Source organism: Saccoglossus kowalevskii, chromosome 4, assembly GCF_978046115.1.
Source record: "Saccoglossus kowalevskii chromosome 4, keSacKowa6.1, whole genome shotgun sequence".
NCBI lineage: Eukaryota > Metazoa > Hemichordata > Enteropneusta > Harrimaniidae > Saccoglossus > Saccoglossus kowalevskii.
In genome coordinates this window covers 24,681,998-24,708,355 of record NC_140644.1, presented here as the reverse complement: position 1 = coordinate 24,708,355, position 26,358 = coordinate 24,681,998, and the positions used below count along the sequence as shown (strand labels likewise).

General features: G+C 39.6%; 1 protein-coding gene across 1 annotated transcript; it reads right to left on the bottom strand.

Annotated features, from left to right (window-relative positions):
* Positions 1-1,518: 1,518 nt before the first annotated feature.
* On the bottom strand, positions 1,519-25,137 carry LOC100373725 (ATPase family gene 2 protein homolog A-like). Its single transcript, XM_085498131.1, has 13 exons — positions 24,880-25,137; positions 23,687-23,966; positions 22,725-23,428; positions 21,630-21,759; positions 21,231-21,411; positions 19,847-19,981; positions 18,970-19,087; positions 10,309-10,460; positions 8,809-9,018; positions 7,183-7,316; positions 6,840-6,954; positions 5,292-5,456; positions 1,519-1,695 (listed from the first exon to the last, which is right to left on the bottom strand). Exons 1-13 carry the CDS (start codon positions 25,079-25,081, stop codon positions 1,519-1,521), a joined length of 2,703 nt encoding a protein of 900 aa, XP_085354257.1. The 5' UTR covers positions 25,082-25,137.
* Between the last annotated feature and the right edge of the window lie 1,221 nt (positions 25,138-26,358).

Sequence of the window (26,358 nt, the reverse complement as noted above, 5' to 3'; positions counted from 1 at the left end):
TCGTGGTGTGACAGCCAACAAAGTCAGATGACATCACACAGTATGTAGACCACTGATGTATTTATATTGTTCATAGAACTCTATAAGGTCCTCTGTGATTCGCGGTGTGACAACCAACAAAAACAGATGACATCACACGGTATGTAGACCACTGATGTATTTATATTGTTCATAGAACTCTATAAGGTCCTCTGAGATTCGTGGTGTGACAGCCAACAAAGTCAGATAACATCACACGGTATGTAGACCACTGATGTCTTTATATTGTTCATAGAACTCTATAAGGTCCTCTGTGATATGCGGTGTGACAGCCAACAAAGTCAGATGACATCACACGGTATGTAGACCACTGATGTCTTTATATTGTTCATAGAACTCTATAAGGTCCTCTGTGATTCATGGTGTGACAGCCAACAAAGTCAGATGACATCACACGGTATGTAGACCACTGATGTATTTATATTGTTCATAGAACTCTATAAGGTCCTCTGTGATATGCGGTGTGACAGCCAACAAAGTCAGATGACATCACACGGTATGTAGACCACTGATGTCTTTATATTGTTCATAGAACTCTATAAGGTCCTCTGTGATTCATGGTGTGACAGCCAACAAAGTCAGATGACATCACACGGTATGTAGACCACTGATGTATTTATATTGTTCATAGAACTCTATAAGGTCCTTTGTGATTCATGGTGTGACAGCCAACAAAGTCAGATGACATCACACGGTATGTAGACCACTGATGTATTTATATTGTTCATAGAACTCTATAAGGTCCTCTGTGATTCGCGGTGTGACAGCCAACAAAGTCAGATGACATCACACGATATGTAGACCACTGATGTCTTTATATTGTTCATAGAACTCTATAAGGTCCTTTGTGATTCATGGTGTGACAGCCAACAAAGTCAGATGACATCACACGGTATGTAGACCACTGATGTATTTATATTGTTCATAGAACTCTATAAGGTCCTTTGTGATTCATGGTGTGACAGCCAACAAAGTCAGATGACATCACACGGTATGTAGACCACTGATGTATTTATATTGTTCATAGAACTCTATAAGCTCCTTTGTGATTCGCGGTGTGACAACCAACAAAGTCAGATGACATCACACGGTATGTAGACCACTGATGTATTTATATTGTTCATAGAACTCTATTAGGTCCTCTGTGATTCATGGTGTGACAGCCAACAAAGTCAGATGACATCACACGGTATGTAGACCACTGATGTATTTATATTGTTCATAGAACTCTATTAGGTCCTCTGTGATTCATGGTGTGACAGCCAACAAAGTCAGATGACATCACACGGTATGTAGACCACTGATGTATTTATATTGTTCATAGAACTCTATTAGGTCCTCTGTGATTCATGGTGTGACAGCCAACAAAGTCAGATGACATCACACGGTATGTAGACCACTGATGTATTTATATTGTTCATAGAACTCTATAAGCTCCTTTGTGATTCGCGGTGTGACAACCAACAAAGTCAGATGACATCACACGGTATGTAGACCACTGATGTATTTATATTGTTCATAGAACTTTATAAGGTCTTCTGTGATTCGCGGTGTGACAGCCAACAAAGCTTGTTTAAAATGTCTTTCCATTATAAACTCTGCATGTATATCTTCTTGCATTGCTGCAAGTGCAGCTTCATGGCAGACTGCAACAACCTAAAGTATGGAGGAAATGAACTACTTATGAAATTGCATTCTAATGTGGTTCTTGTAAAAACTTTTACAAGGTGTTCTTAGAACATGTAACATTGATGTGTAACATGAATATCGTTATATTTAACATACATGTACCATGCATAATAGTCAAGTGATAATTATATACAATTGCATGATATTTTTAGATACAAATGACCAGGCCAAATAAAAAAAAATAGTATTTCTAGTAACCCAAAGTTTTGCCTGATGACTTTGTATCTTTTTATTGTCAGACTGAAAAGTGATCACACGAAAACAAGCTGGGTAACATTGGTACATGAGAAATTATTATATAGTTCCAAAATATTCTAATTTGTTTGAGAAACCACTATCATAATGCCATGTTGAAGTATTTTGAGATTACAGCCTTGATGTCTAAAGCTCCATCTTCTTGTATTGACCAATAAAATTACAGGGGTTTTTATTAGACAGTATGGAAATGTAGACAATTATCACATGGATAGACCATGCTATTTGATTATGTTGGTAGTAGTTAATTATATATGATTAATACATGAAACTGTTATGATATATAACATAATATTTTTAAAAATATTTCTATTTTTTCTGGTTTCTATATATTGTACACCTATGCCATATAATGTCTATGTCTGTAGACTAGGATATGTCAATCCTAAACACTGTACATTGTACACCTATGCCATATAATGTCTATGTCTGTAGACTAGGATATGTCAATCCTGAACACTGTACATTGTACACCTATGTCATATAATGTCTATGTCTGTAGACTAGGATATGTCAATCCTAAACACTGTACATTGTACACCTATGCCATATAATGTCTATGTCTGTAGACTGGGATATGTCAATTCTAAACACTGTACATTGTACACCTATGCCATATAATGTCTATGTCTGTAGACTAGGATATGTCAATCCTAAACACTGTACATTGTACACCTATGCCATATAATGTCTATGTCTGTAGACTAGGATATGTCAATCCTAAACACTGTACATTGTACACCTATGCCATATAATGTCTATGTATGTAGACTAGGATATGTCAATCCTGAACACTGTACATTGTACACCTATGCCATATAATGTCTATGTCTGTAGACTAGGATATGTCAATCCTAAACACTGTACAATGTACACCTATGCCATATAATGCCTATGTCTGTAGACTGAGATATGTCAATCCTAAACACTGTACATTGTACACCTATGCCATATAATGTCTATGTATGTAGACTAGGATATGTCAATCCTGAACACTGTACATTGTACACCTATGCCATATAATGTCTATGTCTGTAGACTGGGATATGTCAATCCTGAACACTGTACAATGTACACCTATGCCATATAATGTCTATGTATGTAGACTAGGATATGTCAATCCTGAACACTGTACATTGTACACCTATGCCATATAATGTCTATGTCTGTAGACTAGGATATGTCAATCCTAAACACTGTACATTGTACACTTATGCCATATAATGTCTATGTATGTAGACTAGGATATGTCAATCCTGAACACTGTACATTGTACACCTATGCCATATAATGTCTATGTCTGTAGACTAGGATATGTCAATCCTAAACACTGTACATTGTACACTTATGCCATATAATGTCTATGTATGTAGACTAGGATATGTCAATCCTGAACACTGTACATTGTACACCTATGCCATATAATGTCTATGTATGTAGACTAGGATATGTCAATTCTAAACACTGTACATTGTACACCTATGCCATATAATGCCTATGTCTGTAGACTAGGATATGTCAATCCTGAACACTGTACATTGTACACCTATGCCATATAATGTCTATGTCTGTAGACTGGGATATGTCAATTCTAAACACTGTACAATGTACACCTATGCCATATAATGTCTATGTATGTAGACTAGGATATGTCAATCCTGAACACTGTACATTGTACACCTATGCCATATAATGTCTATGTCTGTAGACTGGGATATGTCAATCCTGAACACTGTACAATGTACACCTATGCCATATAATGCCTATGTCTGTAGACTGAGATATGTCAATCCTGAACACTGTACATTGTACACCTATGCCATATAATGTCTATGTATGTAGACTAGGATATGTCAATCCTGAACACTGTACATTGTACACCTATGCCATATAATGTCTATGTCTGTAGACTAGGATATGTCAATCCTGAACACTGTACATTGTACACCTATGCCATATAATGTCTATGTATGTAGACTAGGATATGTCAATCCTGAACACTGTACATTGTACACCTATGCCATATAATGTCTATGTATGTAGACTAGGATATGTCAATCCTGAACACTGTACATTGTACACCTATGCCATATAATGTCTATGTCTGTAGACTAGGATATGTCAATCCTGAACACTGTACATTGTACACCTATGCCATATAATGTCTATGTCTGTAGACTGAGATATGTCAATCCTAAACACTGTACATTGTACACCTATGCCATATAATGTCTATGTCTGTAGACTAGGATATGTCAATCCTGAACACTGTACATTGTACACCTATGCCATATAATGTCTATGTCTGTAGACTAGGATATGTCAATCCTGAACACTGTACATTGTACACCTATGTCATATAATGTCTATGTCTGTAGACTAGGATATGTCAATCCTAAACACTGTACATTGTACACCTATGCCATATAATGTCTATGTCTGTAGACTGGGATATGTCAATTCTAAACACTGTACATTGTACACCTATGCCATATAATGTCTATGTCTGTAGACTAGGATATGTCAATCCTGAACACTGTACATTGTACACCTATGCCATATAATGTCTATGTCTGTAGACTAGGATATGTCAATCCTGAACACTGTACATTGTACACCTATGTCATATAATGTCTATGTCTGTAGACTAGGATATGTCAATCCTAAACACTGTACATTGTACACCTATGCCATATAATGTCTATGTCTGTAGACTGGGATATGTCAATCCTAAACACTGTACATTGTACACCTATGCCATATAATGTCTATGTCTGTAGACTAGGATATGTCAATCCTGAACACTGTACATTGTACACCTATGCCATATAATGTCTATGTCTGTAGACTAGGATATGTCAATCCTGAACACTGTACATTGTACACCTATGTCATATAATGTCTATGTCTGTAGACTGGGATATGTCAATTCTAAACACTGTACAATGTACACCTATGCCATATAATGCCTATGTCTGTAGACTGAGATATGTCAATCCTAAACACTGTACATTGTACACCTATGCCATATAATGTCTATGTATGTAGACTAGGATATGTCAATCCTGAACACTGTACATTGTACACCTATGCCATATAATGCCTATGTCTGTAGACTAGGATATGTCAATCCTGAACACTGTACATTGTACACCTATGCCATATAATGTCTATGTCTGTAGACTAGGATATGTCAATCCTAAACACTGTACATTGTACACCTATGCCATATAAAGCCTATGTCTGTAGACTGGGATATGTCAATCCTGAACACTGTACATTGTATGACTATGGCATATAATACATACTTCTGCTCCTGAATACCTTCCAGTGTTGCCAACTAAACTCTCCAGACTAACATCGCTGCCAATAGGCATCTTCCGAAACTGTATCTGGAGTATTTGTCTGCGGGTTTGCTCATCTGGCAGTGGCACATACAATATTCGGTCTATTCTGCCTGGTCTCAGCAAAGCCTGTCAAGAAAGAGAGATAGATCTCGTAACATTTTACTGTTACAGTAAAAGTATATTTCTATGTACATGTTAGTTAATTCTCAGTATCTCAAATACAGTGCTCCTGATTGATTCAGCAGTAACCACATGATTTTCTAAACTTTCGTCACTATTTGTGATCTACAATACGAACTTCACAAAGTAGCAAATAGCAAAAGAAAATGCAATGAACCATCAGTCTACCATTGTACATTGTGTATTTTCATCAAATAAAATTAAACAAATGCAGTTTTCAACGTCTTTTCCATGTCAAACTATTAAATTAAATACAATTCTGACAACCGTCACTCGACTGAAATGGAAACTATTTGCTGTTTATTTATTTATCATCTTGTTTGATAATGTGTTAGTTACAGGATAACTACTAACTAGTTACAGGATAACTAACTTAATATGCAACTTTTATTACATTTTAATTCTATGGTGGGCTTATTTTTGTTTCACAATTTTTAGCGGCTGAGTGGAACTCTAAGTGATTTTCCATTGAACTGCGAGTGGCATGAAAGACGCATGTCGAACTTCTGCGTTTTGATTTTGAACTTGAATTTCTTTATTTCACTCACATCGCAAGACCGATTTTTGACAGGAGAATATTGCGTTTGAATACCCTTACATACTGTACTTCATCGAAGTTGATCATCATCAAATGTGTACAGCACATTATTAAGCATGGAAATATCGCCAAAAATACTGTCGCATTTGTTGAATCCCCGGCAATGTTTGTCGCCACTACTATGCTATGACCTTTGTTTGTCCTGTTTTTACATTTGATTACTTGCATAACAAGGGATCTTGCAGTAAACATAAAATGGTTAATTATTTCAGCATATTATAGACAACTTCTAACAATGTTAACCTGATAAAACACACTTTTTCAATTTTCAGTTTGCCGATAGTGTTAATGCAAATGTCTACTATGTCAACCTTTTTCGATGATGCAATGCGTGAATCACGGAGAAAACGTTCCAAAGACATTCCTGTTTGTATTCAAATTACTGAGAATTAGATGTAAGAGTTTATTCAAATGGTGATTTGACATTTATAGTTGATTCATCATCCTATGCCTGAAAGTGAAGCCCTCAGCAAAGTAAAATGAACTGGATGGCTTAAATAAATGTTTTGTGTTTTAAGGGTAGTGATTTAAGATGGCTGCTCCATATAGTAAACGGTAAATTTGTTTCACTTAATTTATTATCACTTGTAGCCTACTCGGCTGACTATGAGTACACTTATGGTAAACAGCTTCATGCATGTAGATTGTGCCTTGAGCAATAACATGTACACCCTTGACAAACATAACTCTAACATAAAAATGCAAACAAAACTAACATTTAGAATACATACTTTATCTATCATATCAGGTCTATTGGTAGCTGCTACTATGGTGACATCAGTCAACTTCTCTATTCCATCCAATTCTGTCAGCAATTGTGCAAGGACTCTGTCAGTAACTTGGCTACTGCCTGAAGAACTGGAAAAAAACAAAAGAAGTGAAGCACATATATTCTGTGTTTCATTAATGCAATGCCTAGAATAAATATGTATCAAATACTTTTCATTGTAAACCATGTTTTGGTTTTCGCCAAAAGAAACAAATTTCAGTTTTGAATTTGTTCAGTCTTAATTATTGATTAATTATACATTTATGATACAACTCTTCGTCATGTAATTCATTTGATATTATTACCCTCCTCTTGATGATGCCAAAGCATCAATCTCATCAAAGAATACTATTGCGGGGGATGCAGCTCTGGCTTTACGGAATACTTCACGTACAGCTCTCTCAGATTCACCCACCCATTTACTGAACAGCTCAGGACCCTAAAATGAAATGGAATAATCGTACAATAATCGAACATGACTAGCAAAATCAAATATTTTAATGTACTTTAGTAGTCAGATAAAATGTTTGTTTTAGCCCCATTAATGACATGCAACTGTTGTATAGAAATAAAATCTAGTTGATAAAGCACCATATGGTAGATCACAACATACTTTGCCATTCATTTTTCATCTGAATTTTCATAATCACCATGTAAATATGGGTTTACCACTCAAATTCAAGATGGAAATCAGAAGTAAATAAAAATGCCATTAAACTATAAACAAAATTTATAAGTTAAGGGTATGCAACTTTCATGTCTCCAGATTTCACTACCATAAAACAAAATTGGGTGAATAATTTTGTCAAAAAGGGCAACTTATGTTTTCATATTTAAATCCCAGTTCATCTTTCAAAGGGAATAAAGTTTTCTGTCTCTTGCACTTCACACTTAACATTGCTGCTTTGCATTTGTCATTTAGATTATTTACTTTCTCTAAATAATTCACATTTTTTCATGCTAATTTCTTAGAAGGTGTTTATTTAGCAGTTTATTTGTTTTATCAAAAACCATAATTTTTGTTATTTCAGTGTTTATAGTCAGTCTTCATTGTTGCATGTATGCCAAGAGTTTAACAAGGCTAGATTACGCAAACTGACAATAATGACAAACAGTTCTTTCACTGAATCTCAAAAGTGATCTGAGACTAAATCAATCATTTTTATTCGCAATGTACATTTGTATTGCGATTGTGTGATCATCAGATAATTTGTGTGTCTTATTCAATTCTCAAAGGTGGAGCTACGTCACAGACCACTCTGTATACTGTACCATGCATTTCTAGGTATTACTGTAAAATCTGTATTAGAAGCCGCATCCCAAATAGAAGTCACACCTATTCATTTGAACAATTTGGAACCATAAATTCATCATTTTTCATATGTGTAGATGTTCTAATAGAAGCCACATCCCTTCTGTTGCATTGTACCACTTCAATAGAAGTCACGGCTTCTAATACAGATTTTACAGTAATCTGTGCAAGCTTCTGTGGAACGCTGATTGAAGAGCCAGAAAGCAGCACAAACTCAACTAATCATGAACAACCAAATTCATAACTGTTGCACATGTAGGTGTAATCTAGATCCACTGTTCGGGAGAATCTCAACAACTGGCCAAAAACAGAGTTTACTGAGTTGACAACCTTTGTTTTCATCATACACTGATGGTTGCCAGGTGATGAAAATGTCTGCCTCGAGAATTCATGAGAGATTTTCATTACATGTCACACCACTTGCGTCCCCTAATCTTAGAAATCCTAGTACACATTTGTTGGATATCTCTACATAGCTTACAGCACTTTTGCAACATTCCACAGGGTATAGTTACACACTACCCTTATTTGGAGATGTGAATTCCAAATATAGAATGATTATGCCATATTCACCAGATGGCAGAATATTTGAAAAAACATTTAAAGTTTCATTACGTACCTTCACTGCAATAAAATTAAGTTGTGTTTCTGTGGCCAATGCCTTGACTATCATAGTCTTGGAACATCCTGGTGGTCCATACAGCAGGACACCTTGCGGTGGTTCTATTCCCATACGATGGAATACTTCAGGATGACGTAATGGCCATTCAACTGCTTGTCTAAGCTTCTGTTTGATTATAGCCTGTCCACCAATGTCAGTCCAAAGAACCTGCAATCAAATTGTGGATTATTTTGCGAGCATTTAGTAATTTGGTGTAAATATGGATTTGTGGAGTAAGGAATATATTAAACAAGCCATGCATTGCACAGTCCCTGTTAGTTATCCAATTTAAGATATATAGTTTTGTTAGCAGTAGTAGTATAGCTGGGATATAACCATGCCATGATGATTGTTTAACATTAAAATGATTGACATTGTATCTGATCGTCAAACAAGTGCTTGTCGAAAAATGGCTGCCATTCGGCCATTTTGAATCAGCGTGAAACAAATTGATGTGCATATTTATAACATTATTTATGATGTATGTGTATAGTTTGAATGTAATTGGTCCAGGCATGTCTAAGATACAGGTCCAAACACATGCACACACACCCACACACACACACACACACACACGCACGCACGCACGCACGCACACACACACACATACATACAGGTGCAACCGTAGTTGTGACGCCATACATTGAATTAACTTTTAATATAGTTGCGATATGAACTTCATTAAAACACGTTCCTATATAGGGTTGCGTTTTAATTGGAGTTTAATTAAACTCAATTACAATACTTTACAATGTAGAATTGCGTTTTAATTAAGTTTAATTAAATAAAAGTTGAATATCACGTGACTGAACATAGAAATGTTTGCGAAGCTTAGGTTTAGTAACGGGGGAAGGTATGGTACAATTATATTAATATTAATATAAATTGAACCATATCTTTCCCTTTTAATAAACCTACTAGGCTTCCCAAACTTGACTTAAATTCGATTAAATATTATTACTGTAAAATACTTTATTTTCACTTGGAATTAATTTTTGCTGAAGGGATGATTCCGTGAAAATAAAATCCAGCGAATATACTTTTTTTCCTATATTTCACATTAAACTCAACAAAGATCAGTGAAAATAAATTCCACACAAAATGCCCAAAAAGCATTTTCAGCGAAATTTTTAATTCCAGCAAAAATAAAGTATTCCACAGTATAATTTATGAAACATTGTGAAGCCAGGGTATGTGGCTTCATAATTTTGGGTGGCTTCATAGCGTTTCATAGCAATGGATTCATAATAAACCATACACACACACACACACACGGATGCACTGACACACAGAGGTCAATTTATAGGTCCTCGTTTTCGAACTGCGTCTGAATGTTTGAATACAGCTTTAGGCAAGCTTTGGCATCTATCCCACTGTGCCACTTGTTGGGTCATTCTAACAATTAATCATCCTTTTTTGTTTCCTCTTATTGTGTGTACAACAGACATGTATACTTACCTTAGGGACATCAATAGTAATCTCTCTCATTGCACTTGGCTTGATTTCTTTTAGAGCAAATACAAAATCTGTTTTTCCTATTACAGTATTGTCGGATTCTCCAGTGTCATTGACAGCGAGTCTCTTGTGTTTTTTGAATGCATGAAGACCGGCTGCAGACATAAACAGAGTAGAATTGAAGTGGCAGACAAAGTACACCTTGTCTATGTTTTACATTAAAGCACAGTAATATGTTAGTGACAATTCAACCATCTACCACTATGAATGACTGATATCAGAGTGCTCAATTTTATTAAAATATGATGAACTGTTTATTATTTTGTAGTTTTTTGTTGTTGATTTTATTAGTTTAATTACCTAAAGTATCGCTTTGAGGGTTTTTGCTATAACCAAAACTTTTGAAAAAAACACAAAAACAAATGATTAATAAATTTAAACAGATAAAATGTATATAATATAAATAATTAAATACAAATTCAGAATCTTCCGGTCATATTTATGGATGGCTGTGATGTTACATTTGAACACACAGGGAAATGATGATGATCTGCTTTTAATGTTGTTTTTTTAAATACTTTCTTAGAATTAATGTTTCCATTGCATTACCGGAACGCGTGTCTCGTGTTTACTTTTGCGATTTGAGTTTTAAGCTAAGATAAGAAAATGTCCAGGAAGTCACGCAAAAACGCACGACCTCACGAGACATGCACCAAAGTTTCATATTTTCTTTACATTAGTGATTCCTGTGGGCCCACAAACATTCATAAAACAGGCCCGGGTAACAATAAAAAAGAAAGTATAAAATTCAGTTGAAGATCAAACTAAATAGCAGTGGAAATAAATCAGGTGGAAGTAAGTAATAAGCGTTCTTTCAACACGACATTGCGACACACATGTACAAAATCAAAACATCGCGTCAGTACTATTTCGAGATCTGATGTATTATATTTTCATAGACATTTTAATATATGATCGGCAAAAGACCAGCTTTGTTGTAAACATGGCGACGTGAACTATCCCAGAAAAATCAAGTCACTATCAAAGAAAAATTGCTGCGTTCCAGTAAAAGTCTACTAGGCTTTTCTATTTTCTTAATTATACATTCAAGAAAATTACGAAAATCTATGAAGATAGACTATACATTCAAATAATCGTTACTTTCCTAAAGTATGGTCAATTTTGGCTAAAAAATATATTATTCGGTAAAACCGTCTCGTTTCCAGGTGATCTGATCTGAACTTAGGCAAGGGTTCTTCGAACCCGCCTATTCACATAGTTCATAGACTCCGGTCAGTCAAAATGACTATTTTGAACTGTAGGCATTAATCAGCCATTCTGCCGGTGACGGAGAGATAGAATCTAGGTCAGGGGAAGCCCCATGACCTCAAGATTCTTTTACCCCTTACGTCACGAACCCACGTGACCGAGGCCACCTGGCAGCGCCACAGGTCGTCCATCACTCTGGTTCCTTTCTCTCTGCCTCGAGGATTTAGACCAACGCAACGGGCAGAGTGGGCAGGTTGGGGGGGACCGGAGTCTATGGTGGGTATGAACTATGTGAATAGGCGGGTTCAAAGCACCCTTGCCTAAATTCACTACGTTCAATTACCACCATAGACTCCGGTCAGTCAAAATGACTATTTTGAACTGTAGGCAGACACCGATAGGTGGCGGGTTTTTTCGAGCAAACAGAAAAAAAAAAGGATGAAAGTCTTTTCCCAGTCCGGGATTACCTTGACTGTGCTGTCCCCGGAGCAAGGAGCCAAAATGCTGCTACGGTGACAGGGTTCGGTGTGCCCGAGAAAGCTAGCCCCCAACCAAATTCTGGGGGGTAGTAAGCTTTCGAAGTAAAGACAGAAACAGTTCTGCATGAGGGCATAGGCCGTAAAGCGGGACCTGGGAGCTTCCAGGGGAGTGCTGATGGTAGAGAAATCTGTCCGCATAAAATGCCGGACTGACTTATTGCCTATGCGCAGAGATCCTAGCTATCGTTCGGGCTGGGTCAGCAAACCAAGACTGACTCGCTACGACAGGACCCAACCTAGAGAGACCCTTATCAATGGATTCGGTGTCTCCTAGATGGTAGTTGATAAAGACGTTCTGCGTTCTCCAGAAGCCTGCCCTCCACGTGTGCTTGTGGGGGGGGCTGACGCTAGCACTAGCAAGTTAGCCATCGCACAGACCTCATGCGCTCGTACTTGGTGTCTTTGCGAGCTTCGTGTCGAGGAATATAAAGTATTAGACCTCTAATACAGTCCCAGTAAACCACCTGGTTATGGTAGTTGGGGAGGCCGGCCTGCCTGGACCATAACACAACGATGTGTGCCTGGCACCCCGTTCCAAATCCTAGTATGGTTTGGTGGCAACTTCGTGCTCGAACCTGGTAGAGAAGCAATTTCTCATGACCCTCCGGGCAGACAAAATTTGACAGCCGGGGGATGACGATCGGGTGAGGAACGTGTCCTGGGATTTGGTTCTAGGCGAGAAACCCGATTCGTGCCTTTAGCACAACTTGATTGTCCATAACGGCGGTACATCATCCAAGAAGGACAATGCCCCCCCCCCCAACTCTGGCCGACGCCTACCTGAGGCGAGGACCAGTAGGAAGACTATTTTCCACATCAAAAATTTGAGTGGTGCTTGATCTGACAGGCTCAAAGGGCGGTCTGCTTAGAGCGGACAACACAGCCGACAAGTCCCAGTTGGGCGGTTCCCTTGTACATGTATTGGGGTCTCAGCATCTGGAAAGCAGTAAATAGTCTTCTAATAATAGGACAATCGGTTAGTCTTGTTCCCGTACGTTTGAATGGTGGGGGACAAGGCCGACCTGTAGCCAACGATCGCTGCGTAGGACAAACCCACTTCGTCAAACAGGTGGACGAAGGAGCCTGCTACCTGGCCAATAGAGGGATGGTATCGATCAATCTCCCTTCCGCTACACTAACCAGTGTATGCTCGCAGCCTAGAAATGTAGGATGCATTGGTAGAATCCCAGTTCGCCCTGGCCAGGATGTTGGCAGCCTGCTCAGATAAAGCTTTCATATGTGCGGGTCTAATGAGAGCCTCTATGCGTCTAAGTGATACCCGCTGGGCTCATGGTAGTGCGCCGTCTGGTTGGGACGGCAGGTTCGTTAAGTCCAGAAGCACTGCTGGTGTTTCGACTATCGTTTATGACAGAAGTGGAAACTAGGCCCTGCTTGGCCAATTGGGTGCAGCCAATTATAATATGCAGGTGTGCATCTGTCAAAGTCTTCTCCGATGCCCGGTGGACTAGCGGGAAGGGAGGAAAGGCGTACACAACTAAGTGGGTCCGCGGGGTAGCAAAGCGACCCTGGCCCAGGCTCCTGGAGTCAGCAGGAGTGTTACGTACGTCGGAAGCTTGGTGTTCCGGGGTGCGGCAAACGGTCTAACCTTGGACCGTTCACAGTTGAAACAGTCTGGAGGCTACCCACTGGGGTATCAGCCACTCCGTGTTCTGGAGACGGAGTCGACCTGAAAGGGCGTCGCCAGACTGTTCCTCACCCCTGGAAGGTGGTGTGCGGTTAGCTCCACATTGCATTCCAGGCACCAAAGGAGGATTTTGCTCCGCTAGGACTGACAACAATGGGGAATGCGTCCCCCCCTCCTTCTTGAAGGAGACCACTGCTGCGTTGTATGTGCGGAGCAGGACTCTGTGGTCTCGAACTACGGTTAGAAAGCGTGGTAGTGCTAGGTACACTGCTCTCATTTCGAGCCGGTTGATATGGTGGTCCCGAAACTTATGCGGGAGTCATATCCTTGGGCTTGTTCGTCCAATGCTCCCCAGAGGCATCTATTACCAGAGTCATACCTGCGGCGAGCGGGTCCAAGGAGGCCCCTCTGCCCAAGGTTGGCCAGTGACGACCACCAGGGCAGGGCTTCCTTCACTTGGTCCAAGATCGAAACCCGCCTATCTAGTTCCAATAGGAGAGCTCAGCGTTATAACAAGCATTATACCGGGCGGCTGCGTAGTGCGGCCTGGGGAACGACCCTTCGAACCGACATCATCATTCCAATGATCCGCATTAGTTCACGGAGGGACACCGAGGGAACGCTGACTTTGCATTCGGCTAGGCTGCTTAGTGCTAAGCAATATGCTTGAAATAGCTAAGCCAAGCTTACCTCTGTGTCAAAAGTCCATGCCCAGGAACACCAACTGCGCGTTGGGTCAAGGTGGGACTTGTCGATTTACTAACAAGCCCAACTGGTGAAGTAAATCCTGTGTTAGCCTGACGCGTTTGGCTATTACCCCTTGCCCGGGTTGTAGGTAACCAGTAGTCTGGGTACGGATTTAGGTGTACCAACATCTGGTGAAGCAGCAGCACTACCTGTTTCATCACTCTGGTAAACACGTAGGGCGCTGTGCCTAACCCGAACAGGGGGCACCCGAAATTCGAATACTTGGCCCAGCTGGGCGATTCGAAGGAGATGGCAACTCGCTGGGTGCATCGGTACGTGCAGGTAGGCCCCGCTTAAGTCTAGCGGGGCTAGCCAGTCAAAACGGTGGATGGAGAGAAGAACCCTGAATGGTGTCTCCATGTGGAACCGATCGAGGAGCACGTACTGATTCAGTCTGCCTAGGTTCAAAACTGGACGCCTGCCACTTGTAGATTTGGTACTACGAACACATTTTGGTAGAAGCCTGGACTTAGTTCCTGCTGATGTACCCTGTGTATGGCGTCTTTCCCCAGCAAACTGCTACTTCCTGTCTGATTGCTTCCGCCTTGCGGGAGTCCTCTGGCAGTGCCCAGCAGGGGAGACACTGACGGGGGGAAATGGAGATTTCAGCGGTATCCCGTAAACGGATGTCCACCTGGAAAGGTCCAGGGATCGGTCACCCGCCGTCTCCAAGACTACACCTGCGCAATCTGTGTACGACAGGGAAATGTGGCCATGTGTTCGGCAGTTGCGAGGGGGGAGGGGTTCCCTTCCCCCATGAGGTGAGTTCCGCAAGGCCTGAAGTAGTCACTAAGTTGTGACCTGGCCACTCACCGAACACTTGCCTGGTCCCCCCCCCCCCCCCCCGGTTGCAGAGGTGAGCGTTAAACATGCTTCTCCTGCTGCCGGGTAGACGTCAACCCAGAGAGGGTGAGGAGCCACCTGGCTCTTACCTCCCTGGGGGCGCGCCACTACCCTTCCCTCCCATGGAAGGGTATAAGCGCTTGCCTTCTGGCTGACTGGCTAGCGAACGACGCCCTAGGGCGTTGTGTTTCCTGTGCTTGGGGTGCCCTCCGCTTGCCCATGGCATGACCAACTGGCTAGCGGATTAGATCTGAACCCTCTGGTTCATTGCAGAAGCTCAGAGACTGTACCCACCATTCCCGGAACAAAGAGGGTGGAGGATGTCCAGTCTGCATCACTGAGGTGGGGACGTACCCTGGCTCAGCTTGTCGGCGAAAACATGTGCGTCTAAGGCCGCGTCTCGTAGCACAGTAGAGGCCCTGGCCAAGCGAGCCAGGCGACACTTGGGGGTGTCGCATGTAGATGTGCGGTGTCCCACCAGTAAAAATGTCGCCTGGTCTAGGAGGCTGGTGCGTTCTGCCTCCAAGGTCTCCAGAGTGCTGGGCACGCATAATAATGCGCTCAAGCAACTCTGCCCTCAGGGCTGGATGGGTCGTCTTCAATTGGCAAAGACACCCATGGAATGCGGCTATCCCCCTTTGCCCAGTTTGCCAAATTCGTGATACCGGGGGGTCTGGGGAAGGAGCCTTGGAATTCGGTTGGGGGTGTTTTGGTCTCATCCCACGCTATGGGGTCTGATCCCGAAACCACACCGACCGGGTACCGCTTGGTCCAGTGGGAAGGTGTTGCCTAATGTTATCCCCACCCGGGGGCCTTAAGCATTACATCCTCCGCGGCTGACCAATGCCGCCCATCAACACCGTTTTGCTCTGCGCCCCACTCCGCACTCAGACGGACAGGGAGAGACGTGCCGATGGGGTTGCTTTGGATCCCGGCGCCCGTGATCCCATAAGCGTTGAAGCAACCTTAGGTGGTCGCTTTAGAATCAAGGGTGGGGATATATACATCGTATCACTGCAATCGATGATACTCCGCCTCACCCTAAAAGCGTGTCTCACCGAGTCACCGAGATGGAAGACTCTGGGGGACCGCCCGGAGTACCGGCTGTATCCGACGCGAGCGAACTGCGTCTCCTTTCACTTTAAATATGTGAGAGGGAGCGTGTTCGACTGTGCGTTTCATGACAGGGTCGGGTCCCTCTGGGGACGCCCATGGATCGGTAAGAAAGAAGGCAAAACCCACAGCGGGGACCGGACACAAGGATAAATTCGTTACCGTTTTACCGTTACCGCGTGACGAACCCTAGCTGACTGTAAGTGGGGGGGTCAACGTGTGCCCTGCCCTGAAAGCCCTGCCCCGTGATCGGAGACTTGGCTGCCAGCACCCTGTTGGAATTCAGTGCCCGAGGCTCCAGAGAAGGCCCGGTGCTATTAGCCTGAGCCTTGGCCTCCCCCAAAAATAGTGGGAGAGCCGCGGCTGGGAACGGGGGTTCCCCGGAAGAGACGTGTTTGAATGCAAACATGCTTTCGTGTCTCCTACTGCTTGCCCACCGAGGGGACACAGTGGAGACAGCTCGCTCCGACTGCGTCTGATCTACACAGCCAGCCAGGGACGCAATTGCCCCGACAGTCCTTCAACCAAGCCCTCAACTCGGAGGCAAATCCGGTGCCGTGCGAGGAAGGGTCCACAAAGAGACCCGCAACGAGTCCCATAGGAGGAAAGCCTCCAGGGGCACAGCTTCGCTGCAGCCGGTAAAATCAAGTAAAACACTGCCTGAAAAAACAGACTGTGAGGATACCCTCCGATCAGCGGGGGAGACTGAAAAAAATATCGGTACCTCCACCGTCTGACCTCTTACTCGACGTCCCAGTACACGAAATACCGGTAGCCGAGCGTGAGGACTTTCCACTCATGCAAAACACGCAACTCACTTTAACCGATTTCTTTACTGGACGCGCAACCTTGCTGTGACGCGGTCAGTCTCAGCAATTTTGATGGCTTTGAAAGAAAATCTCAGGCCTCAGAACTCCAGTGAAAAAAAAACACTTTCACGCAAAAACCCCGAACCCCGCACGTAGCTACGACAAAGTATCTCGAATGTGGGTTCTATGCTGGTAAATTCTGAATATAACCACTGCACGTTCGACTCGAAACACGCGGAGACCGGAAAGAAAACGGCAGCGAGCCCTGGTGCTGTTATTACATCTACATGTACATGTATATATTGCTAAATACATTGTAAATAAAAGACGACATGCATGAGGGAAACGAATTACAGTTATAAAAGGTGTCGCCATGAAAACCTGGTTATGTAGTGGCACCGAGTTTTAATTTCTTTGTTGTGAAAAATACTACACACAAAGGGGAAAACGACACAAGGGTAAAAATGACAAGGAAAACTTATCCTACCAGCTACAATGTCAGATGTCGTGCAGCGGCAACAACCCAAGCTATAAACGCCAACAGGAAAAAAAGCAGGCGATCCAGCAGAGCCTGCTAGATTTCATCTCCACTCGAGGCGGAGAAAAAATCAGAGTGATGGACGGCTACCTGTGGCGCTGCCAGGTGGCCTCGGCCACTTGGGTTTGTGACGTAAGGGGTAAAAGAATCTTGAGGTCATGGGGCTTCCCCTGACCTGGATTCTATCACTCCGTCACTGGCAGAATCGCTGATTAATGCCTACAGTTCAAAATAGTCATTTTGACTGACCGGAGTCTATGGTGGGTAATTGAACGTAGTGAATTGAACTGAATACAGAGAATGACTAAAATGCATGCGAGACTAAGGATTTCCGATGGGTGGACTAGCCATTTGGCAAAGTTCAGCAAAATGCGAGCCAAGAGCTTAGCCAAGACACACATTCGCAGAGGATTAGGCTGATTGACACCTCTAAACAATAGCATTGCCAGTCTGTTTATTAGTTGTCTGAGGTGTAGCTAAAGAATGTTTTATGCAGGTTTTAATGCCTACCATGTTAGGGTGGGTACACAATCTAATTAGCGGTAATAAAAAATAGGATATACATGTATCTTTGAATGAACCATACAATTGCTGGAATAAAAAAAGCATCTTTGCTGTGAAAAGCATACTAATTTTAAAATACTAACTTTCTAAGCCACGTACAGCTTACCTCTGGCACAATATCTGAAATACAGCTTTGCTATTAGACAGCAGCACCTACTTAGTCATTGACTTTTTTTTTTTACAGCTATTATGTGTTCATTGGGTTTTTGTTTTTATATCCAGTTTATAGTTTTTTTGTTGGTGTTTCATTTTACTTTATTATATATTTCCGTTACTAACTTCAATTTAGTCTGTTTTTGGTTGACTTTAAACTATTAGCCATTGTAATTGGATTAATTTTTATCTGTAATTTTTGTTCAGTAGGTTGTTATGAGTTAATAAATTGTTGTTAGAATTGTAAAGAGGTTAATTATTCACTGGGTTTTAATTTTACATATTTCGCTGACTGGAAAATGCGCTAAAATAAAACCCAATGAATATGTAAAATTTAGCATAGAACACATTATCTCAATGATAAAACTGTGAATTTAAAACCCACTGAATATGCGTGAAATCAGCGAAAATTAAACCCAGTGAAAATAAGTCATTTTACAGTACCTTCTTTGCACACAGCAGCTAGATCAGCCCCAACATAGCCATGAGCAGACTCTGCTATGCTATCAATGTCCAAGTCTGTCAAGTCATGTGGCATGTGAAGTAACAGCTTCTGTAAAATCTGTAAGGGATAACTACAGTACAGTCTGGATGTAACTTTACTTCCAAGCTGCCTATCAGCTGTTTTTTTTTTTTTTTTTTAAAAACGTTATAATTTTTAAAATTAGTATCATTGTCAATAATTTCAACTTATTCATTGTAGTATTTACCTATGTTACTAATTTGAGACATTTTCAGGCATATTATTCTGTACAATTTAGATATATGTTTTATTTTAAAAACAAGCTAACTTTAGCTGAAAGTAAGGTAAATGTTAAGTTACACTAAATATCATACTGTAAATATCAAAACACAAAGTGAATACATAGCTGAGATGATTTTCTTTCATGGATGCAATTATCAGCCAATCTATTTACATGATACTAATAGAGCAAATATTTCTCTATTACTAGTATTTATTTTTCCTTATTTGTCAAAAATGACATTTAAATCAAAACAAAACAAAACAAGCGACATATTTTGTATTCGGCTGAAATTTGGATGCATCAAATTTGTTATGTTTAGCTTTTCGTGAGTATTTTCAATGCCATTTTAGAATTTACCTAAATAAAATCCAAATATGAAACAACTCTTCCATTGTTCAGATAAGACTAGGTTTTGTATTAATGTGATATTATGCTCAATCAACAATCATTAAACAGTGTGTTAATAATATTCAAAACCTGCAGTAGACTCAGTTCCATTTAGTATATTCTACCATAATAACACAGATGCCAAAAGATATGCATTTACACACACCCACAGTATTTAGTATACTTACATCTTTCCTATCTTTCATATTAGGTATTGATATTTCAATATCTCTATCAAACCTACCAGGTCTTCTTAATGCTGTATCAATGGAATCTGGTCTATTGGTTGCTCCTAATACTATGACATGTCCAGTGGAATTACCCTGCCAACAAAAATACAATGCTTAGCTCTTTTATCAATTATTCTTGGGGCGAGTAAAATTTATTGAGGTAGCTTAAGTTTCATGGGATGTGTAGTTTACTTCCTCATCTTGCTCTGCGATATCACCATCATGCTCTGTGATATCACCAACTTGCTCAGTTATATCACCAACTTTGATCAGCGATATCGCCAACTTTGATCAGTGATATCACCAACTTTGATCAGTTATATCACCAACTTTGATCAGTTATATCACCAACTTTGATCAGTGATATCACCAACTTTGATCAGTTATATCACCAACTTTGATCAGTGATATCACCAACTTTGATCAGTGATATCACCAACTTTGATCAGTTATATTACCAACTTTGATCAGTTATATTACCAACTTTGATCAGTGATATCACCAACTTTGATCAGTGATATCACCAACTTTGATCAGTTATATTACCAACTTTGATCAGTTATATTACCAATTTTGATCAGTGATATCACCAACTTTGATCAGTGATATCACCAACTTTGATCAGTTATATTACCAACTTTGATCAGTGATATCACCAACTTTGATCAGTTATATTACCAACTTTGATCAGTGATATCACCAACTTTGATCAGTTATATTACCAACTTTGATCAGTGATATCACCAACTTTGATCAGTGATATCACCAACTTTGATCAGTTATATTACCAACTTTGATCAGTGATATCACCAACTTTGATCAGTGATATCACCAACTTTGATCAGTGATATCACCAACTTTGATCAGTTATATCACCAACTTTGATCAGTTATATCACCAACTTTGATCAGTTATATCACCAACTTTGATCAGTTATATCACCAACTTTGATCAGTTATATCACCAACTTTGATCAGTTATATCACCAACTTGCTAAGAGATATGATTACCAACTGATAACACCATCATGCTCTGTGATATTGCCAACTTGCTCTGTGATACATCAATTTTTATCATCAACTAACTCAGCTATATCACCAACTTATCAGTGATAATACCAATTTGATCATTGATATCGCAAACTTGATCATTGATTTCGCAAACTCGCTCTAGTATTTTTCACCAACTTGCTCAGTGACATTACCAACTCTCCCTAACTTGTGCTGTAAAACGCAAATATTTATTTACCATTTGCAAAATTAATATCAAATTTTTCAGGAGAAAGCAGCAAATGTACAGTGTACATATAGAATGCAATATGTCTATACATGGTAATACTTACTGAAGACATTCCATCCATCAATGTTAGGAGTGTAGCTACTATTCGTTTCTCAAGTTCACTGTGTACATTCTCTCTTTTTGGACAAAGTGCATCTATTTCATCAATAAATATAACAGCAGGTGCTTGTCTTTCAGATTCTTTGAAAATCTCTCTCAATTTAGATTCTGTTTCACCATAAAACCTTTGAAAATGAATACGAGTAAAACGGTGTGGAAAAGTATTGTATACTAGATTTCATTTGGGTTATATAGACAGGTAGTCACAGTGGGTATATTTTGTTCCAGTTAACAATCCAAATCTAGTGACAAATTTGAAAATAAGACAACTCAGGAACAGAAAACAAGCAGCAGTGACACAATGTGAAATGTATTCAGTTACAGCATTTCATGTATTACTTACTTACTGAGTACTTCAGGTCCATTGATTGTTGTGAAGTAAGCTTTGGTTTCATTGGCAATTGCTTTAGCTATGAGTGTTTTCCCAGTACCTGGTGGTCCATATAATAAAACACCTCGAGGGGGAACAATACCTGGTGAGGGAGGAATCACATATTCATGACCTGATTTAAGAGTTTACACAGATACATACCTGAAATGATATATTAAACTAATATTTTAAATTATTGCTTTTTTTTTGTAAACATTTTTTGACAACTTATTTCCTGTAACAGGTTTATTTTATTATAGTGACTGGTGTATAAAAACACCAAGCCCAACAGGTTTACTAGTCATTATTAAAAAGAAAATATTACAGAGCTGTTGTATTACCTGATATGATACAATAAAACATTGACATAACAGCACATTTCTAAAAAAATTTGATCAGCACTAGATGTTTTATTTTTTGCAACCGAAACATCGCCCATGGGTAAGGTTTTTGATGGACAGTGTATCAGACAAATATGGTAGTTTTTGAATTATTTCAAATGTTTGTATTTTGACCAATTTTAAATTCAAAATGGACACCATAGTAGGGATTATCACATCTTCTGCTGTTGCCATGGAAGGTTTCAGCAGGCTGTGACAACAGGATGTGGGAATCAGCCTACTATTTTATTTTCTGTTTCTCATTTATTTGATGGAACTTTTCACTCAGCAAATAAACCAAAAACTTAATTAATCAATTTAAATGCCTTGCAAGAACCGATAAAAAAATTTTAATATTTTTTTTTTCAGGTGCTCCCTGTATGAGGGAGTGATCACCTGGGTCAAAAGTGAGACTAAAATGTGGTCTTTTGTTTACTACAAAGCGGCTGTGTACCTGTGGGTTTATTCTGTGTGTATTTGGATGTTTTTCTAGTGATTTCTCTAGGTGCAATGCAAATACAGTAGGTTTGTATTGTTTATCTGAGATTTGCAAGAGTTTGAGCTGGCAAACACTAGTGGTATGAGCCCTGAATTCAATCAATAGCCATGTCCATCCTGCCTACATAAGCGCCCTCATGTGACTTGTTTTTTAGTTCACAAACCACCACCAGAGGGCATCATCACTTACCAAGTGATTCAAACACTTCAGGACTTCGTAACGGTAATTCCACCATTTCTCTTAATATTTCTAGCTGCTTTGACAAGCCACCGATACTGAAATAACCAACTTCTTTTTTTTTATTCTTTAACTCTTCCACATTTTTATCACTAGACCTTTGCATCACTGTCAGAGTTTCACTCGATATTGTGAAGACATGGAGGTCTTTGTGAATTGTTTTCTGTCTGACATCAGACGGTGAAGTCCTGCGACACATTAATTTTTCCACGTTTGATGTCCGTTGTGGTGTGGATGTTTGGTTATCTGTAAGATCTAGTGTACTAAATTTATCTGACAACTCAGATTCATTGAGTGGAGACTCGTCTGACTGGTCTGCTGATAGGTTATCACCATTAGCGTCTGTAAAACTCTGCATTGACAAACTCTCATTTATACTCGTCAGTAGCACATTGCTTTCCACACTTGTATCGCTACATGCTAGTACAGCTGCTGAACTTGATTGGTTGTCCTGGGCGTTATTACAATCCAAGAATTCTGATTGTTCAAGAGAGACTTTGGTATCATCAGTTCCAACAATTTTCACAATTTTAAAAAGACATGGCTTCCCAAAGTATGTCAGTTCAAGTTTGTTGCCAATGGTGACAAACTTTTCATTAAAATGTTTCAGGAGAAAGGCCTGGAAATTCGCTGTGTCCAGGAAGTTGAATTCCACCCTACATAAGTGATAAATAGAACAAAATAAAAATTTTCACATCAAGAAATTAATATTTTTCAAAATTTAAACGAAGAATTGAAGAAACATTTAACACTTTTTTCAATGATAACAGCTCATAGTTGAAAAGAAGTTTACCCATTCATGCTAGTCACAATTAACATTGTACACTTGAATAGATGTTAATGACCACGACAAAATGAAATTATACTCTAATATAGGCACCAGGAAAGACTGCAATGAATTTACAGATACATACCTAGGTATAAGTACAATTTCTTTGGCTGCTATGATTGGAGCAGATAGTTTCTCAATAGACACAAAACCACCTGATTTTATGTTGTATAATTTCTTTATATGTTCATTCATACCAACATAACTCGCTGGTATTGTCACCACGGGCCATGCTGTACAGATTAAAGAAGCTGTATCTGTTGTAACAATGACTTGTTTACCAATACATATACCACACATCTTCATTGTACTAGGATTCAGTTGAACCATGTCTTGCCTGATTGTTGCAGGAAGTCTTTCATCAACTAAAAAAAATTAAAGTTCTGATATGAAACAAGCATATAATAGAAACGCATATAAAGTATAATGCTTTGAATCAAGACTGTAATAGGTCACTGTAGCGTAGTGATTATTGCGTTGGACTCACAAATCCACCCATAAAGCTAAAAATACAATTAAGTTGGGGAGTGCTGGAGGGTAGGGGTAGGGTTAGGGTTGGATTTAGGGGTGGGGGTGCAAAAGGAACTCTTTATGATTGTTTGGCAGGTTTAGCAAGAATTTCACGCACACAACTACAGTGTGGTTCCAATAAAATATCATGTACAATATCATCCGGGTTAGGCAATTGCTGGTGAACGCATGCGCATTCAGTGTATTGTGTCATACGCATCCACCTCATTTTCCTGTAGCACTCATACCACTAATTGAAACTCCATAGACGACAATGTTAACATATGACGAGATTGCTATATGAAAATGATAAACAAAGTTGAAAACATGGCTCAAAAATAGGAAATAAACATGCTAGTAATCAACCACATGAAAAAAAACTAACATGTTGGCCAGCTCAAACTCTTGCAAATCTCAGGTAAACAAGACACACCACACCCACTATTTGGATTGCACCTAGAGAAATTACTGGAAATAAACACATGTTAGTCTCACATTTGACCCAGGTGATGCACGCCTCAAACAGGGCGCACATAAGAAAAAAATATTTTAAAAATTTCATTGGGTCTTGCAAGGCATTTAAATTGAGGGATACGAACGGTCATTGGTTAATTAGTGGCATGAGACCTGTAGCAGTACCCATTGCGGTGAGCAGCGGCCGACTGAATATAAATGACACCCACTTTAAAATCCAGTACACCCAGACCCCACCGAAACAACAACACATAAAACGATTCCCCAATCACATATTATTCGATCGCATATTACCTTTGTCAACGCTTGTGTGTACAATCGCGAAAAACGTGGTTCCACGGATATGACCATGCTTCATATTCATAACCACATGATCTTCCGTTGAATTGTCTTTACATACATCACAGTGAGCAGAGATGTCCTTACTGCTGAATAGAGCATCACATATGGTACATTGCACCCATTCCGTCCTCGTCCCCTTTCTTTTCGGTGGCATTTTTGCTGAAAAATGGTTACTTGAAAAAAACCATGTTCAACTCATGGAAGTCGCCATCTTGGTTTGCGTTGACCTCATGTCAGCCTCGTTCACGAGGCTGAAATTCGCAGACGGACTGTGGTACAGAACTTTGATCAAATGTTGATCACTTAAACACATCGGAATGATTTGATTTATCTATTAACGTGATCCAGGCAATTTCAGGAAGGATCTTCGAAGTTGCTAATATTTCGTGAATATATTGCATATTGAATATATTAACTTCAGACCAAAACCACCATAATATTAAATACAATGTACGTCTTTTGTTTCTTGTTATGTAAATCGTTCGTTTTAGAAACTGCCATACATACACAAATAAATAAACAAACAAATAAATAAATACTTTATAAACAGAAATTGAAAACTCATATTGTACATCGGGATTTGTATTAAAAGCAAGTATTGCAACAGATTGTTGTTCAATGTAACATGGGAATGTCGACCGCCACAACCATAGTATTTTTACAGTAATACAAATGTATTAGTATGTAGTGATTGAATATTTCGTACGCCCAACAACATTCGGTCAATCAAGCAACAGATTAAAATTCGAAATAATCTTTGAATAACAATGAACAGTTTGAATGTGTATTATATTCAGTTGATCTCGATGTCATTTTCCCCCAGACTGTCGACAGTACCTCTCATGTTTTTTTTCTCGACTAAAATGATTTAATCAAATGTCGCAAAAGCTATTAGACCAGATGGATTGTCGACATTCTATCGTTCCCTTCGTGGACAGAAAGGTTAAAAAAAGCACACAAAAATCTGTTCAAGTCACAGGAACTGATTCTCCGCAGTGTTCGTATGTCCTGCTGTTAATTACCATCTATGACGCACACTTAAAACGCACTCAATGCATTATCAGTATTCCTGAAATTCCTAAAAATATTGCATAATTTTGTTTCAGGGAAATCCCGTTAATTTCAATCCGAATGACTAAAAATTGACTACAACTAAAATATTTCTTACCTCGCTCTATATCACGAATATTGATATCTCATATAATTATCTGCAAACAGAATATATAGCAATTAATTACATATTACATATACATTCAGTCGTCTTCCAGATGGTGGATGGGGATGGTTTGTACTGTGTAGTAGCATGGTAGTGAAACTATTGATAGACGACACCATCTCTCAGTGCGGTGTTATCGTCATTGTATTGCAATATTCTGTGATCACATCACATTATTATGATTTGAACTTTATTATAAAATATTATTATAAATT

Excerpts from the sequence above, each read along its gene's own strand:
- LOC100373725 (XM_085498131.1), bottom strand. The coding sequence starts at position 25,081 with ATGCCACCGAAAAGAAAGGGGACGAGGACGGAATGGGTGCAATGTACC. Across the intron at positions 19,088-19,846 it reads ATATGAAAGATAGGAAAGAT|ATTTTACAGAAGCTGTTACT; the intron begins GTAAGTATACTA and ends TATCCCTTACAG. Across the intron at positions 10,461-18,969 it reads AGCTGCTGTGTGCAAAGAAG|CCGGTCTTCATGCATTCAAA; the intron begins GTACTGTAAAAT and ends TTATGTCTGCAG.